We start from the raw sequence: 17,216 nt of genomic DNA, 5'->3' as shown, positions 1-17,216 counted from the left end.
AAAGAATTAAAAACCAAAACGCTTGCAAAATTTAAGCCCAGAAGGCATAGGAAGCCATATAAATTAAGCTAAAATTTAGATAAGGTAGATTTTTATCTTGTACGTCAACATGATATAATCAGTTGTCATAAAGAATCAGCACTGTGTTACCAGACAAGCTTTTAAGAAGATTTAAGGGAAAAACTGGTGCAAACATACAGCAGACTTCAGCATCAGACCATCAGTTGCATTGCAGCTATCAAAGGAAACAAATAAAACAACAAAATTCACATAAAATAATCAGGCTTTAAGAGAGAATGCATAAACTTACACGGCTGTTTAGAAAACACAAATTTCTAATTTTTAATTCAGAATAATAAAGATTAACAAATAACCCAAGGATAAAACCCCTCAATAAACAACTTTTTTGTTCTGTCAGCCAGCTAAATAGTTAACGAGATCAATAAACACAGGACAAAAAGGCCTTTCCAGATTAAACAGAGGATTGCACAGATAGAGCTTGTCCTGCAGGCAATTCAGATAGGCACCCAGCCCAACAAATGACCCAAGAAAACTGAAAGAGCTTTCCCACAACTCCGTTCTCTTGGCACTCCCATAATTATGGGCATACCCCCAGCAAATGCATTCTTCTGCCTTCATTTTGAGGTCTCTTATTCCCATCCCCTTGCTCGATGTATTCACCCCATTGTTTCTCCACCTAACTCCAGCCACACCAGCTGCTGCCTCTTCCATTCCTCACCACAATGATCAGCCTGCAGGTAAATATGCTCTTTCTTTCCTCTCCCTTGTGCCTCTGACCACCACCCAGAGCCACACAGTCCTGCATGGCTTTTCTGGGTCTCTCCTGGCAGCAGCTGCAGTGGAACAAGAGCATTTTTTAAATTACAATGAAAAAAAAAAAAAAGGAAAAAAAGAACATATGAATGACAAAACTTCCCCTCAATGTTTTTTTGCCCTATAAAGTACAAGAAGCAGAACAAGAAGCCTGTTTACACTTCTACTTTATTTCCCGACAGATTATTTGCTATAAAATATGGTGCCAATATATTTAAATACTAAAATATAGACAAGCTGTGTGGTACCAATTTCTGCAAATTTGTCTTTCATGGGTTAGTTTCAGCGTATTCAGCTTCTATTCTTGTCCATCCTGACCAGATTCCTGGGATAAATGCTTACTTTGGTTGGAAGTTGAACAGGTTGCAGTCAACCAGTTTTTCTTTTCAACTATCCTCAAGAACAATACATATTTTACAGAATTACTGGAAAAATATCAATCAGGAATGGTTGAAGACATCTTTCTTATTGAAGAAAGTAGATCTGTTCTCTTAACTAAGCACTTACTAACTAAGCAGTACTGTGAAGCTTTCCAGAAGCCTTACAACAGATGGTCTTGCCCTAAAAACAAGAGCTGCCATTCACTTCTTACAGTTCTCAGACTACTGGTATGGATTCCAGGATTGCTGTGTGATGTTTCCTTTCAGTTGATGGCAATCAAGAGTCTATTAAAGAGAATCACCTCCAATATGGTGCTGTTTCTCAAACCAAAGGTATCTTAAGTCAAAAATAGCAAAACCTTTCAAGAATGTTTATTCGTCACCACTGAAAATAGTGTACAACACCCAAGAAAAGGAGCAGGGGAAGGCAACACCTTAAGACTGGCTCTCATCAATGTCTTTGTCTGGATCCATTTCTGCAGCTTCACTCTCCTGTTGCTGTTTCTTCCAGAGTTTAGCCATAGCAAGTAGTTTGAGATTAGGCTGATTGGCAGTATCTTCTGGGAAAATATAATCATAATATTCCTCCCAGCCAGCATCAGACTACAGGGAGAAAAAAAAACACCACCACAAAGCAGGTTTAATTTGCATGTTAATGTTAGCTATTAGCAGGTTTTTCTAATAAGCATAAAAATGAGATAAAATTAAAATCAGTGTTTGTTAGAACATCCAGAGCAGTTAAAACCAACAAGCTGAATGGGTGCAATATGGTAATAAAAGTTTTAGATTAAACTACCTTGAGCACTGGTATTTCATTCTGAATCAACTGCCCACCGACCCTACTGAAGGGCAAGGAATTCAGCAGGATGTGCCTTCTGCTAATACATTCCTTCAATTACAGCAGTAATATCAGTACACAGTTACAGCACCCATCACAGCTGGTTTTGAGTTCTAGATACCAGTGGAGAGCCACCAAGGTTTCAGAAAGATTACTTGTATATTTTTTTCTTCTTACCCCATCTTCAGCCTGTAGTTTTCTCCTCTTCTTTATTTTTTCAGGCATAAGTTTTTCTATCCTCTCTTTAGTGCTATCAGTTCCAAACTCCTCTTCAAAGGTCTTCCAAGATTCCAGAAGCATGACTCTCTCCTCTTTCTCCTCACAGTTTCTCATTGCCTTATTAGCCTCTTCGTAAATCTGCCGGCATCTTGACAAGCTCTCCTCTTTTCCTGCAGATAGCTCAAACTGTGCAAAGCTAATCCATACCTATGTTAAAAACAATCAAAAACCAAGCTGAAACTTCCACCCTGAATAGGTAAGTGATAAAGAAAACAAAGCAGCTAAAAAGAAAAAAAAAACCCACAAACCAAAAGCATGCTTTTATAAGCAAATGCTTAGAAAATTCATGTTTGTTTCAAGTATGTGAGATTTGCCTCATTTTAAGTGGAAAGACTATTTCTGTTACCAATCTCAACAAATTTCTACTGCTTGTTTTGGGTTATGATAGACCTATCTGAACTTAGTCAAATTACAGCATCAAATTACACTGGAAAAATAATCACAATGAGTATTTCTTCGCAATGTTTTAGCAAATTAAAACCCAAAGCTGCACAGCAAGAAGAGGGCTGCTTTGCAAGGCTTCTACAAAGCTTTCCTTTCTTAAATATGACACACCTGTTATACATAAGTTAAAAAATGCCTGCGTTACTAAAAGGTCAAAAACATGGGACTGAATTCAGGTTTTCAATCAATTTCACAAAGCCAGGCAATCAAAGCAGTCAAATCTTTCTGCCACCAGGGATCCAATTCAAGCCCTGTTTTGTGTTCTGGCTACCCATCCATACCTTGACATGTTGTGTCCTCTGAAGCAGTCTGCGGTAAAGGTTTCTTGTTTTCTCATACTCTTCTTGTTCTATTTCAAAGTCAATGTAGGATTTCCAAAGAACCTGTAAAACAGAAGTCCCTCCATACATTCACAGCCTCCAACAGCTCTGTATTTAACACTGAGATAGTGCCAAAGAAGTTCTTTAACAGAGGAGCATAGATAAATATGAACTTTGTAAAAATGAACTTCAGCTATCTGAATATTAATTAAGACCAAGTCATGTGAAATCTTGTCCACATAATGCATTTAGCTTACACTTGGAAGCGTGCATCTCCTGCCACGTTTTATCATGGGTTTTATAGTCCTGCGTATCCTGCTAAGGAACAGGTGCTAAATTAATGAGACAGATTAGGCCACTATTGTAAGCAGATCTTTTTGGGCTGTTAGATTATTTACACTTTAATTAGTCAAACAATGTAAAGAATATCTTAAAATTACGATAAGGTGCGAAATGCATCTTCCCCCTTACCTCTGGCATGTCTAGTCGTGGTTGGCTAATAGCCAGTTCATAAATTGCACGGGCTCTATCGATGTCACCAAGAATGGTCTCTAGTTCAGCAAATTTAATCCATGATGTGCAGTTTTCTGGTGCAAACTCCAGGAATTTTTCATACAGCTTTCGACAACGATCAAATTCTCGCAACTGTAACTCCAGTTCAATATAACCTTTGAAAAGTTTGTTTTTCGGACATTTACCTATGGATGTTCCCTGTTAAGAAACAAGAAAACCAATAGCCACTTACAGATCTTGCAAAAGAAACAAAAAACCAACACTATTTCTAAATAACTTGGTTGTTCAATATTTGAATTAAAATGCGTTTTTGAGGAGAGCTTGGGCCAGTATGAAATCCAATCAATGTCTGCAAATGAGGAAAGCATCCATAAAACATCAACGAGAACTCTGAAGCAGAAAACTTTCTAATTTATTATACTTTTATGTAAATATATTTTATACTTTTAAATAACAATAATTCCTCATGAGGTATCAGTTGGGAATCACCATGGCTCAACAAACACACACCTTCATCTTGCATCAAAAGATGAAGAAAACACACTACCAGTCTATACCAGTCTTCCAATTGGGGAGTTACCAAACATGATGTTAAACAAAGCCAGAAGAAACTGCCTTCTGGAGAATTATCCACACTACCTGCTTGCTGATTTACAGTAAAGGATGGACAGAGAAGAATATGAAAAATATTTCTGTTTTGATACACTTCAACATCTGAAGAAAACTACCTGTCCTCAGCCACAAGTGCCGAGCCAGGAGAAAGCTATTCATGATTTCTAATTTGGAAAGCTTTCAAAGTGATAGTTAAGACTGGGCACATCTGCAATAGAGAATGACAGAATCGTTTAGATTTGAAGAGATCTCTAAGATCATCAAGGTAACCTAGCTTTCCTCTTTTGCATGACGACAGCGTACTGCCTAGACACCCCTCCCTCAGGAAGGAAGCACAACTTCTTGCCAAAGAGGTGGTTCAGAGTGAACTTACTGCAAAAGCAAGGGTAACTGCCTGCCAATTCTAGGTCCAATTCATAGAAAGAATATGGCTTCATCTACAAAATCTAGTTTCAAAAATAAGTGAAAGTAACAAACTACAAAAACCTGCCAAATCAAACAACAATAGAGAAAAGACCAGCAAAAGAGAAGTCTAAAATAAACTGAAGGAACTATTTCAACAGAGACCAAGGTAGCCTTTCTGGAACGGAAGGAGGGTATTCCAAATCAAGCTAAAACTACAGCATGTTTCAAGACAGATAGCTGCCTTCTCCTGTAGGGAGATTTTAAGTCTCATTTAATCCCTCTGCTTTGTTTTTTTTCCTGGGCAAGGGCAGGAGTCCAGCTCAACAAACACAGATTTACTAACATGTTGGAGGGTAAACTTAGTCCACTGCTGTCAGCTTATTCAAAGTATTTGAACTGAAGGGAAAACAATTTTTTCATTTCAAATTTTTTTGCTGCCAAAACATATTCCATCATTCTCTGACATGGCAGGGAAGTTTGTACAGAAGCTCCTGCACCTGTACAAAGCCCCCATGATTGCTTCTATCAACAACCAAGTAGCTGGGACGCAAGTGTTATTATGCAAGTCTGAATGTTTAAGAATCAAATACTCCTATTTATTTAGGTTTTTAAAAAGCAACTGCTAATACAGGTATCATTTAAACAAACCAGCAGTAGTTAGAATTCTTCTAAGTGCACTAAGCTGATTTGTACTCTTGTATTTAGATGCATCTTTTGCCAGGAAAGCTACATTCATCTCAGTCTGTGGCTAATTCATCATACTGAGCTATACTGCTTCTTAAGTCATACATGACAGTAAATGCTGGCCCCTGCAGATTTCTAGGATTAAAAACAGCAATTTACAAAGGACAATTTTTAAGACTTTTAATGCCATTCCTTAGTTACTATTAGTTAGGGAAATCAATTACAGAATTAACCAAAGCTTACCAAAGCTCTTCTAGCAAGTGGAAGATTTTTCTGTCGTATTTCAAACTGTGCATACAGCAGCCATATTTTGGCAAATGTAAACTGAAAGAAAAAGAACAACGTGATGCATGGATTGGAAGCTCAGTAAATAATTCTGCATGCGTTCTTTACAGAACACCACCATCTACATCTATATGAACTCACATTATCAATACTGCAGTTAGTTGCGTTTGACTTCAGTGTTTTTCTGTTGGAAAAGTGAGAATTTGTGACCCAAAACCACCTCTACATCAAGGTAATTTATCCCTCTATAGATGTGAAATAAAAATAGCCAGGACAGAAATCTTTTCAGGCAAATAAAGTATTTTATCAATCAACTGATTGACTAACTACATCAGCGATGGGGGATACACCTTCATGACAGTTTATGAAATGCACCTTCCTCGGTGGGCACCACCAACTACAAAGTTACTACAAAAGGCAGTAACCTTATGTAAAATTGAGTAACAAATATTTTGTAGAGACAACAGGCAACTAGGCTGAGAGCAGCTAGGAAAGGATCAGCCTTTCTAAGGAAAACAAATGAGGGAAAGAAGAGAGAAGATATTCTCTACTACTATTAAACAGTACTAAACTATTCTCTATGTAGGTGGTATTTCAGCTTTTTATAGCACTCCTGGTGATTTTAAAATGCTGATCAAACACTGGCTTCATGTCTGTATGAGGAAATCTGACACAGATGCGTGGCCTGCTGTTTCCCACTGACTACGCAAGTTGCAGTTCTCTAACTCCTTAACTTACAGGGGAAATACTATCAATTTTAGAAGATCAACTTTGCAAAAGTAGAAGGGAGTCCACAGAGGATCTTGGATAAACAACTCCCTTGTTTGTGAGCAGGCTGTGCAAAAATGCATTAGCAGCTTTTTGGAGAGGCTTACGCATCTCAGCCTCACAGCCCTCACTGCACTTATCTAAAGACAATTGAAGGGGCTTCTGAACCAGTAATTTGAGAGAGAAATTAAAGAATCTCAATCTTACAGTTTACAACATAAGCCTTTATATGAACTGTTGGAGGAGCCATACCTTCTTGTGTGGAAGGAGCTCAATACATGCCTGATAAACTTGTCTGGTTCGATCTGGATCCTGAAAGAAAAGGCAAAATTAAACAAAAAGTTAAGTTCTTCATTCACTACTCAGATTACATTACAGTAATTACACCATTTTGAATCACACAATGATTGTCGAACTGTAGAACAGTATTTTTTAAGTACAGGAGTTTAGAATCATGTATACTTAATATGTATCTATGTACGTGTATGCACAACTCAAAGATGGTAAATTCTAAGGATCAGTAAGTGTCTTAAAGAAAAACACCTCATTAAGAATGAGCCAATAAAACCATCAGTGCTGTCAGTTAGGGGAAAAAAATATTTTTTCTTTTACAGGACACTGAACAGCTATACTGAACTATGACTTTATGAAATCAAATGCAGCTGTGTGACAGGACTGGTAACACCATAGACAAAGCCTCAGAAGGTAAATGTACCAATAACTTGACTGCTTCACAGAACAACTTAAATAGTTCTGTTATGCTATTTGAAATATTGCTGTATTTGTAATACTATGCTACCTAACTGATAAAAAAACAGAAGAAATACCTACACTATTTATTATATACCATTTGTACCAGTATTGGCACAAGTTCAGGCAACAGTCTGGAAAAGGAAATTCTGATGGGGCTAGAAAGAGCTGTTTTTGCTTTTATCAGTCAGTTTCTGCATGCATCAGGGCAAAACAAATGCTTTTCTCCTCATAGAAGGGAAGGACTATTTCACATAAATCAAACCATATGTATAGGGTGTAAATGCTTAAATAGCAAACCCTGTAGCTAACATAAAACAAATCAGATTGTTGTTGTTGCTCTTAGATCTCTACAAGTACCTGTAGCTACTTTTTTTCTTTCTGAACTACTTTTCTTACACAAAGTGAGTTCTTACTACTTGCCTTTGCCTCCAGCTCTTCATATAATGCATAGTTGATCCAAAGGTAGATGTATCTCTTCCAGTATCTCTTCTCTTGGATTGGGGGGACGTTAGCAATGGCTCTTTCATACACTTCTCGGACAGTCTCTGCATCAGCATCACTTTCAACTAACCTCAAGTAGTCAAACCAGGCATCATAATTATGTGGATTTGCCTTCCAGAAAGATGGGAGTAGAGAAACGGGAAAGAAACTTAATTAACTGCAAATAACAAAACTTTTTCCTTTGTTTTAGTTTTTATTCAGAATTTCCCCTTTAAAACTAGTCACTGCAATACCAGAAAAACTGTCTCAAGTATGCTTAAGCTAGAGCTATGGAAGGGAGGTGGGTTAAAGTGTCTTCACTTCCATGATGAGCCCAGAAAATATTTGTAATATGTACCTTCACTTCTTCTTCATACTGGAATCTTCTCTTGCTGACAATGATATCTTCAATACCTCTTCTATCTCCAAACTTCTTCTCAAAGATGGTGTAATTTTTGAAGAGATTCTGGGCATCCTGTTTTGGAATTCTATCCAAGGCATACTTGTAGATCACCCTTACTCTTTCAAACTGAAAATATTAAATGTCATTTGAATTGTATTTGGAATGCAACTACTCTCCTATCTCATAATGTTTTAGTATCTCACTGATCTTTTAACAATGTTTAATGCAAATGATCTTTTTAGGAGAGGACTAACACAGATCTCCCTGGAGGGTAATACTGAAGAAAAACAAAGAAGAAAAATCTGTTAATACCAAAATTTTCTATCACTTACTCATTTACAGGTTTGGAAAGTATTTTTAAGAGTCTGTAGTTTGGGGTTCACAGAATGTTTTGAATTGCTTAAGGGACCTTGAGTTTGATACTCAGAAAGAAATCTTGTGGAGGTGGCTAGTATCAGCCTGATGTAAGAAAGCCTTACTTCTTTCTGGTTCTCTTCAAACTTCGCAAAAGCCACATATAAGTGCTCATCCATATGCTCTTCTCCAAAGAACTCCACTGCCCTCTCGTATACTTTCCTTGCATGAGCAAAATAACAGTGCTTCTCTTCAAAGCGGGCATACTTGATCCAGTTTTTCACATCAGGATGGACAATAACGAGTAGAGCTATGTTAAAGAAACAGTAGCAGTTGAATTGAATCTCTCAAATTGCATCCTTCCCAGTGAGCACAGAGAGAACAACTCCTAAGAATGACATATGCAAGTAACACAACTGGGAAGAAGCCATTAAGCAGCTCCAACCATGCAAAGGTACCACATCGGGTACTGTAAACCCGAATCTTAATAAAAGGAATAAAAAGTCAGGCAAGAGTCAGGGAGAAGGCTAGGAAGGAGAAAAATGGAACAAATTATGCCTACAAAATAATCTAGAGGTGCGGGTGCTGTTAAGTGTTCCCTGTTGTAGCAGGATCTGTACATTTAACTACATTTGGAGACATTTATTTAAACACGTGTTTAAGACCTACTGCAGGCTCTCAGTATGGTGGCTTACTCCCAGCACATCACAGTAAAAAGGAGCTGGTGTAGAGTAGGGACAAAAGGAAGAGTTCACGCCTAAATTTGAATAGGAGTCACAACACACTAAAAAGGATATATCTTTCATAAATGGTACGTGCCCTATCCACCTCCTTGTATCTCAGCTCGAAGTTAATATAGGAATGCCAAGCTTGCTCCTCTGGTTGCCATTCCATCCAGCGCTCAAACACCTGACGTGATCCAGCAACATTCCCCAGCATCTCTTCCATGTAAGTGTACTTATACCTTAGAAAACAAGATCTAGTGTTTACAAGCACTTAGTAAATACAAATTACAATGATTTTTCAAGTGCTTAATAAGAGCATCACTGGCACTTCTACCATGTATTCCCCACTTGCACTCCAGAAATGCCTGTAGATACTGCTGTGACTGGCAGCATGCACATACACAAACATCCTTCTCAGGTAAGGATGAGAGCAACAGCCTTACCATTCCGTAACTACACAACCTTTCAAAAATTAAGCTTTTACTTCAGTCTAAAGAACTGCAGAAAGAGAATACAGTATACTTTTGCATTATGTAGAGATATAAAAACGATCCACCCTCTCTGGGGTAAAAGCAACGCTCCATTCTCTGTAAACATACCAGAATTGGTTCACCCTGGGGAGGGTGGTAATAGCTCGATCCCAAATGTTTCGGGCATGATTAACCTGGCGGTTCTTCATTTCCATTTCTGCATATTTCAGCCAAAGGGTGACATTTCTGTAGTCTACATCTAAAGCACGCTCGTAAATGGAACGGGCTCTGGAAAGCAAAGAGAAGCTGAGCTTATAATGTGCCTCCAAAACACTGACAGTGTTAGTGAGCCTGTGTCTTAAGAGGTTTACAAGAGATCTACAGCTATACCATAATTACCTCTGTATTTCTTTCAAGCTTTCTTCCCATTGTGCGTACTTGATCCAGTTACTGATAACAGTTCTGTTTTTTCTTATGTTATCTTCGAAAGTCTGAGGAGAAAGTTATTTCTGTAAGTAAAAACATCCTCGGCGCAGACTAATCTTTTCATAAAAGATTTACAGATTATTATTATTAGAATAATTATGTGTTACACATAGTAGTAACAATAGCTATTCAATACAACACTTTCTAAAAACTGCATAGCAGAACAGCTAGAAATGTTGATTGTCATATGGATAAGGTCTACATTCGAGTTTCTGCAGGTGGATACCCGGAACACTGATAGGATAACCACCAATTATACTAAAACTACTTTCTTAACTTTTTTCCAGTCTCCTGATTAACTGTTTCAATAGCAATAGCTGAAAAGATGGAATCCAATCATTGTACAATCCTAAATATCTCTATTTGCACCAGCATGAGTTTACTCTGACGTCTGTGCAACATTCTAGGGTTTTCTTTAATCTTATGATTATTCCCTGGATTTACTATTCTGGCATCAAATGTCCTAAGCAATTTCCACAGTTCAGTGCAATGGTGACAGTATTTCCAGTGTTGCATTTGGCTACTGTCAGGATCAATACTACCATTATATAAACCACAGTCAAACATGGTTTAACACAGTTAACACGCAGTGACTTGTTACAGAACAACAACAAAAATCTGTAGACATTGGCTGTATCTGAAAAATAACTGAGTAATTCCACTTGAAAACATACCAAGTTCACTGTTAAGAATACACTTGCTTTACTTTCTTTTGATCCAGAGAAGAAATTATTGAAGAAAAATGAAGAAAACTATAGTTAAGTTTGCACAAATAAAGCAGCTCTTATTTAAAGAAGAAAGGAAAATACGAATATCTGAAATCTCACAAGTAGAATTTTTTTTTCCTAGACAATAATCAAACCATAAACACAACTAGTGTAGAAATTTGTTCTAACGTGTGCTCATAATAGCATAACTACAAGGATAGAAATAACATTTGCAAAATCAGTATGGTTCTATGCCTTCTTAATTACAAAAAGTTGAGATGGAAAAAACTACCAGCATCAGCAAAGACTGCTGATGTTATGTCATACTGCATGATATTAGTGGTGAATAAGAAACTGCATATAAATCATGTATGTAATTACCTTTGCAATGCTCCAAACATATTGAGTGCAGAGATCTGATATCATGTGTATTACCAAGTTTTGTTAAACAACATACTTTTATAACTTACTTTTTGCACGAAAAATAACACATTTTCTACAAAAAGTTTGTTTTGTTTTTTAATAGTTATTAATCTAAAAACTGAGCAAGTAATAACACCTTGTTTATATTAGAAAATATTGAATTTCAGCACTTTATAGAAGGGTAAAACTTGTTGGTTTCTTTTTTCCTTTACCTTCCTCTTCCGTAGTTTATAGTCATTTAGCTCTTCAACATCTGTGATCTTCTGCTGAGGAGGTGGTGGAAGAAGTTCAAGTTCTCTCTCCTTTGCTTCTCTTAAAAGCTGCTCTGCTGTGATCTGAACTTCTGCGGGCGCTTTGTTTTTCACCTGTAAAGCGAGGGCATTTGGTTTGAAGTGGAAACCCTTCCAATGCAAAACTAAAAAAACCCACCAGGATGAATTTGGCCCAGTGGCTTCCTATGGGAAGCATCTACTAAAGAATGACTTGGAGGCTGCTGAGAGAAGGGACAGGCAACACAACCACCGCCTAGCAGGTGGGGATCAAGAAGCTCTCTGAGAGTCATACAATCATTAAGGTTGGAAAAAAACAATAAGATAATCAAGCTTAACCATCAACCCATCCCCATAGTGCCCACGTCCCGCAGTGCCACATCCCCACGGCTCTGGGACACCTCCAGGTGACCCCAGCACTCCCTGGGCAGCTGTGTCAGTGCAGAATCACTTCTGGAGAAGGAATTGTTCCTAACGGCCAACCTGAACCTCCCCTGGCACAGCTTAAAGCCATTCACTTCTCATCCTATGGCCGTTCCCTGGGAGCAGAGGCCGACCCCACCTCACACAGCCTCCTTTCGGGTCGTTGCAGAGAGCCACGAGGTCTCCCCTGAGCCTCCTCTTCTCCAGACCGAACAGCCCCGCTTCCCTCAGCCGCTGCCCATCACACTTGTGCTCCAGACCCCTCACTGGGAGCCGCCCCACCAGGCCGCTCCAGGACCCAGAGAAGCGCAGGGTCCGGCGCAGCCAGCCGCTCCGGCCGCGCTCCTCACCCCACCCTCACCCAACCCCGCAGCACCCAGACAGCCGCCACAACCGCCGCCGCCGCCCACCTTGGCCACTTTGGGGATGCGCTGCTTGCCGGCCGCCGTAGACGCCATCTTGTCGTCTCTCCGCGCCGGCTCCGCCCCGCGACCTGTGACCTCACGTAGCGCCGGCGCGCGCGGTTGCCGGAGTAACGGCGGCGCGTCCCGGTAGCGGCGGTGCTGAGCGGGGCTGAGGGAAGCTGAGCGCCGACCGTCGCCGCTCCGCGCTGCCGGTTAAGGGAGCGGTGAGTGCCGGGCGCGGCCTGCAGGCCCTCACGCCCCTCGTTGCTTCCCGCTTCGTCGCGAATGGCGCCCCCTTGCGGCCCGGAGGACGCGGACGGAGCGGTGCGGGTGGGCTGGCGGTTGGACCTGTTGATCTTTGGGGTCTTTTCCAGCCCTTAACGATTCCGGCACTGTGCGATTGCGGCAGGGTCTGCCAGAGCCAGCAGTGTTTTCCTTCTTTTCTGTTGCAGTTGCCGAGATGACGACGATAACCTCTTCTATAGGACGTACAGAAACGGTCCGTCCCAGAAGGACAGAGGCACGCGATGCTTCTGCTTTTGCCAGCCTCTTCACCCGTTTTACAGAAGACGTTTTTGGAAGGATTGACGTAGCGTACCTTTTGTAAGTACCGTGCTTTTGGGGCTTGTCTTGCCGTTCTTGCAGGAAACTTGAAGGAATTCCGTTCTATTTAAGATGCCAGAAAACACTCTGAGCTTTGATGTGCTGTGGCGTAATGACTGCTCACACACTGCACAAAAAGGGGAAGGAAATCTGCTTTCACCTCTTTTCTGCTTCACACGTGCAAGACTTTGTGCAAGCTTGAATCACTGCAGTCGGTAAAATGGGGAGGATTTGGCTTCACACAACTTCCTCTTTATTAAAGTTAGGATGAAATATTCTTGGCTACTATCAGGTGAAACCAGGAGGATCCAGCAGCAGATGTCAGCACCTGGCTCCATCTAATGGATTCCTTTTTGTCCACTGCAGAGTGGTAGGACAGAGGGCATGGATTAGGGATTTTAATCACTTTTTGGTCACAGTTTTTCTCTTTTCTTTTCTTGTGTATATATCTAAATTTTTGTCTTTTTTTTTCACTACTGAAAGGGAACCTTTCCTGCCCGCCAGCTGCCAACACATGGATGGAAGATATTATGTATCTGTATCCTGGCTGCTTCCATGGCAAAACCTTCAGAGAAGTGGCTGGTGGCAGAAGTCTTTTGTTACTGGAGTAAACACAGAAAGTGTTGATCATTTCATCTTTCTATGAAGTGACGAATGACAGATAGAGACAAACTGTGTGAACTACCACTAGGTCATGTAGGCTTTTTCCACTTGTCCAAATAGCTCAGATACCAACTACCTGAGGAAAAACAGATGTATGTAGAAAAATATGAAGACAAAACACTTAGATGCTAAATATGTAGTAATAGAATCATAGAATGAATCATAGAATGGGTTGGGTTGAAAAGGCCCACAGTGCTCATCCAGTTCCAACCCCCTGCTATGTGCAGGGTCACCAACCAGCAGACCAGGCTGCCCAGAGCCACATCCAGCCTGGCCTTGAACGCCTGCAGGGATGGGGCATCCACAGCTTCCTTGGGCAACCTGTTCCAGTGCCTCACCACCCTCTGTGTGAAAAACTTCCTCCTAATTTCTAACCTAAACCTCCCATGTCTCAGGTTAAAACCATTCCCCCTTATCCTATCATTGTCCACCTTTGTAAACAGCCATTAAATTCAGGATTGAAAAACCATATGAGCTCTTATAGTAACAGAATCAAATAACTGTTTGGAATTGAAACAATAATGTCAAGGTAGGCTGTGGGTAATAAAGTTTGATTGAACCTGACCTTGCAGCGCTTTGAAGGATGGTGACATTCTAAGAAGCTGAGTTATCAGTAGTGTTACTCATCGTAGGTGAGTACATGCACATGTAGAGTTTGGGTCTGGAAAACTTGAAAACTGAGAAAGAAAGATGACTGAAGCTCTTCAGTAATATTTCTCGTGATTTTTCCTTTTTCCATTTCTAAACAATAATTTACTGGGGAGGGAAGGGGATGAAAATTTGAAGAGAAGGAGAAAATAATACAAAACTTGCTTTATAAGAAGCTCACATGCCAGTGATGCGAAGGCACAAACCTCAAACATTTGTAAACACTCCATAGAAATACTGAAGAATTTTGTTAATTGCATATGTATTTCAAGAGCTGAGACATGCAAGAGGCTTGTCTCTTGTATGAAAAACAAAACAACAAACAAAAAACCCTCTCACTTTTGTTAAATAGTTAAATCTACAAAACCTGATGGTTAAGTGTAAATCTCCCATGTGCTTTCTTCAAAATCTGCAAAACGAAATTGTTTTTACAGAGAAAAATCAACTTTTGCTCTGACACTCTGCAATGAGAAGAATGAGGCTATAGCCCACGCCATCTTTCTTGACTATCCAAATTGGAATATCACTGATCAGTCCAACTGGGAGTCATTCTTAAATAAAAACTATGTTAACAACAAATGCACTGTAAGTAAATTGTATTATTTTAGTTGGTTTTCTTTTTTTCCAGCTAAAGTTCATCTATGAAAAATATGCATAGGCATCTAAAATCTCCTTCTGGTGGAGTTGATGCATTCAGGCTGAGGAAGGTGATTGTCAGGTTCCTTAGTAAACCATCAGGAAGTTCATGAGTACCTGTGCTTATGCCATTATAGTGACATAAGATAACTGTCATCCTGGCAGAGGCCATTAGGGAATGCAAGTTCTTTGCTAGACAAGAGCAAAACATCTCTAATGTACTGCACAGTCAATGGGAGCACCATGAGCTATTGCTGTTGTGATCATTTTTCATTCAAAAACCTACCCAGCTCTGGTGTTGTCTAGCAGAGCATTTGTGCAGGAGGTGGAGGCCTTGCTGTGATGTTCCCTTCCTGAACTGCAGTTCTCATTTCTTACCTTTTGGAATCAAGTTTTGCTGTTTTACAAGATGGAATCCAAATTTAATGGATTCAGAGAGAATAAGGGATGGGGAGCACACTGCCCTTTGAAGGATGGTTAATCACACTGAGTACAGGACCATGCTGACATGAGAGACTTGATTGTGGAGTGACCTTGTTTACTGTTGGTGTGGAGATGGCTGCACTCTGTTCCATGTGGTGCCAGTTTTCACACAGGCTCCTCAGTCAAGTTTGTGAATTACCCTTAGTACAACTAGAAATAGGTGCTTAGAAGTTCTGCATTTGAACGTTGTCCATCATTCAGTCCATCTAGGAATTGGATCATCCTGTGATTGCTGAGAAATGGTAGAAAATGTTGATTATAAACATTCAAAAAGCTAGCAGCCAGTACTCACAGTGCTGAAATCATCTCCAGACAGTTCATCAGTTTTCCAGTGTTGTTCTGGGCATTATTAAGCAATATGGCTTGCAGAAAAAACTGACAAATACAGTGATTATATTTAAAACTGCTGCATTTGCTGTTAAAAGAAACAATTATTACATCTTATATAGGAGTAAAGGAAAAAAAGAACCACACAATTTTCTTGTAATCTGTTTTCTTTGTCATTTGAACAGTACTTTGTGTACTGTTTTTTGCAGACACAACCACTTCATTCACTGCACAGCTGCCCCTGTTGTGTTACACTGCGCTGCTGGCTCTGCAAACCCTTCCTCAGGCTGCCTACTTGATAATATCTCTTGTAGGAAAACTGCAGCTGACTTCAGAATGCAGAGGTGTACAATGAGAAAAGGAAACAAACAAACAAAAACCTTTGGCATGTTAGCAGTTGCTGCTTATAAACAGAAGTGGAAGATGCTTCAGAATACTGATGAGGAGCAGAACAACCCTTGTTTTTCTAGAATACAGATTTTCTAAAATCTATGCAGAAGATTCAATGGATATTTTATGCTTAAGCACTGGCAAAACAACTGTATGTGTTCTGATGAGATTCCCTTTCTGCAATGTGTTTTGCAGGCTAACTGGCAAGAAGGAAAAAAGCATCTTTTAGTCAGTTCTGTTTCTGCCTGGATATTCAAATATGCACTCCAAAGATTTTGTAATTCTCCCATATCCTTTAAGGGAAAAACAATTTTAGTTGTGAGGTCTTTCTCTCTTTTCTTTCCTTAAACCTGGCAAGAAACGAAAGAATGTCTTTATTAAATAAACATTAAGATTTAGTTGTTGATTGTTGTGGTTAATGTAAAATGTTATTAGTTGACACGCACACACACAAAAAAAGTTTTTTAAAAGATGTATCTGAAATATATTCTAACAGTAAGCTTGAGCATGAATCAGATTTTAAAATTTTGCATAAGCAAAAATCATAATATTGAAACCATCCTTTATTTGTAGAGCACATGCTTTGAAGGCAATGAATTACTCATACATGCACTTTGAGGGCAGGTCTGAGATATTGGAAATGTACATATTAACACCTGGGCAGACAATAAATATGAAATGCATGGTGTTTAGGTTCTTATTCTTCATATTGTAGCCTTTGAACACTCTGTTCATGCATCTGTTTGTGGCAAAAGAGGAATATGCAGCTGGGTGTTCCAAAGAAATCATCAGGTGAGTTAATATATAACTTCCTGTAGTGAAGCATGTGCAATCTGATCCCATTGTTTGCTATCAGTATTGCAGTTGCAAGACACATTGAATTTACTTTTTTTTTTTCTTTTCTAAATTTCCACTCTAAACTTCCATGATTGAGCACGAAGCTTCAAAAGCTATAAATGTTTCTGGAGTATGGTTGCTCCCAGATCATCTTTAGCTCATTTGCTAGCCACCAATTACACAGTGAATTTACAAACTATTTGGTTCAAACAGCACAATATACGATGTGTTAGCTCAATACTCAGTGATTAGGTTATTTGGTATAGCTTAGAATCTACTTACATAACTGGAGTGAATTGCATTTGGTGCTGCTGCTGTGGAATTTAGAAACTTTGTCGTGTCAAGGCAGCTCATCCTGGTGCCATTCAGA

At 39.5% G+C, this 17,216-nt stretch overlaps 2 protein-coding genes across 3 annotated transcripts in view; one reads left to right on the top strand and one right to left on the bottom strand.

Annotated features, from left to right (window-relative positions):
- Positions 1-983: 983 nt before the first annotated feature.
- Positions 984-12,382, bottom strand: CRNKL1 (crooked neck pre-mRNA splicing factor 1). The gene is made up of 14 exons (XM_031603356.2): positions 12,266-12,382; positions 11,376-11,528; positions 9,947-10,038; positions 9,677-9,835; positions 9,150-9,316; positions 8,478-8,656; positions 7,954-8,124; positions 7,536-7,727; positions 6,615-6,674; positions 5,553-5,633; positions 3,567-3,806; positions 3,057-3,158; positions 2,230-2,478; positions 984-1,817 (listed from the first exon to the last, which is right to left on the bottom strand). Exons 1-14 carry the CDS (start codon positions 12,311-12,313, stop codon positions 1,650-1,652), a joined length of 2,061 nt encoding a protein of 686 aa, XP_031459216.2. The 5' UTR covers positions 12,314-12,382; the 3' UTR covers positions 984-1,649.
- Positions 12,383-12,391: 9 nt separating this feature from the next.
- CFAP61 (cilia and flagella associated protein 61) overlaps positions 12,392-17,216 on the top strand; it is a 92,737-nt gene continuing 87,912 nt past the window's right edge. For both annotated transcript variants that reach the window (XM_090134606.1, XM_090134607.1), the window contains exons 1-4: positions 12,392-12,483; positions 12,712-12,862; positions 14,608-14,758; positions 16,725-16,801. In XM_090134606.1, the coding sequence (XP_089990732.1) occupies positions 12,720-12,862; positions 14,608-14,758; positions 16,725-16,801 (371 nt within the window). In that variant the 5' untranslated portion in view covers positions 12,392-12,483; positions 12,712-12,719. The remainder of the gene's footprint in view (positions 12,484-12,711; positions 12,863-14,607; positions 14,759-16,724; positions 16,802-17,216) is intronic.

Source organism: Phasianus colchicus, chromosome 2 (assembly GCF_987193195.1).
Source record: "Phasianus colchicus chromosome 2, bPhaCol1.hap1.1, whole genome shotgun sequence".
Taxonomy (NCBI): Eukaryota; Metazoa; Chordata; class Aves; order Galliformes; family Phasianidae; genus Phasianus; species Phasianus colchicus.
The sequence above is the reverse complement of the archived record's forward strand: the minus strand, read 5'-3'. Positions and strand labels throughout refer to the sequence as shown.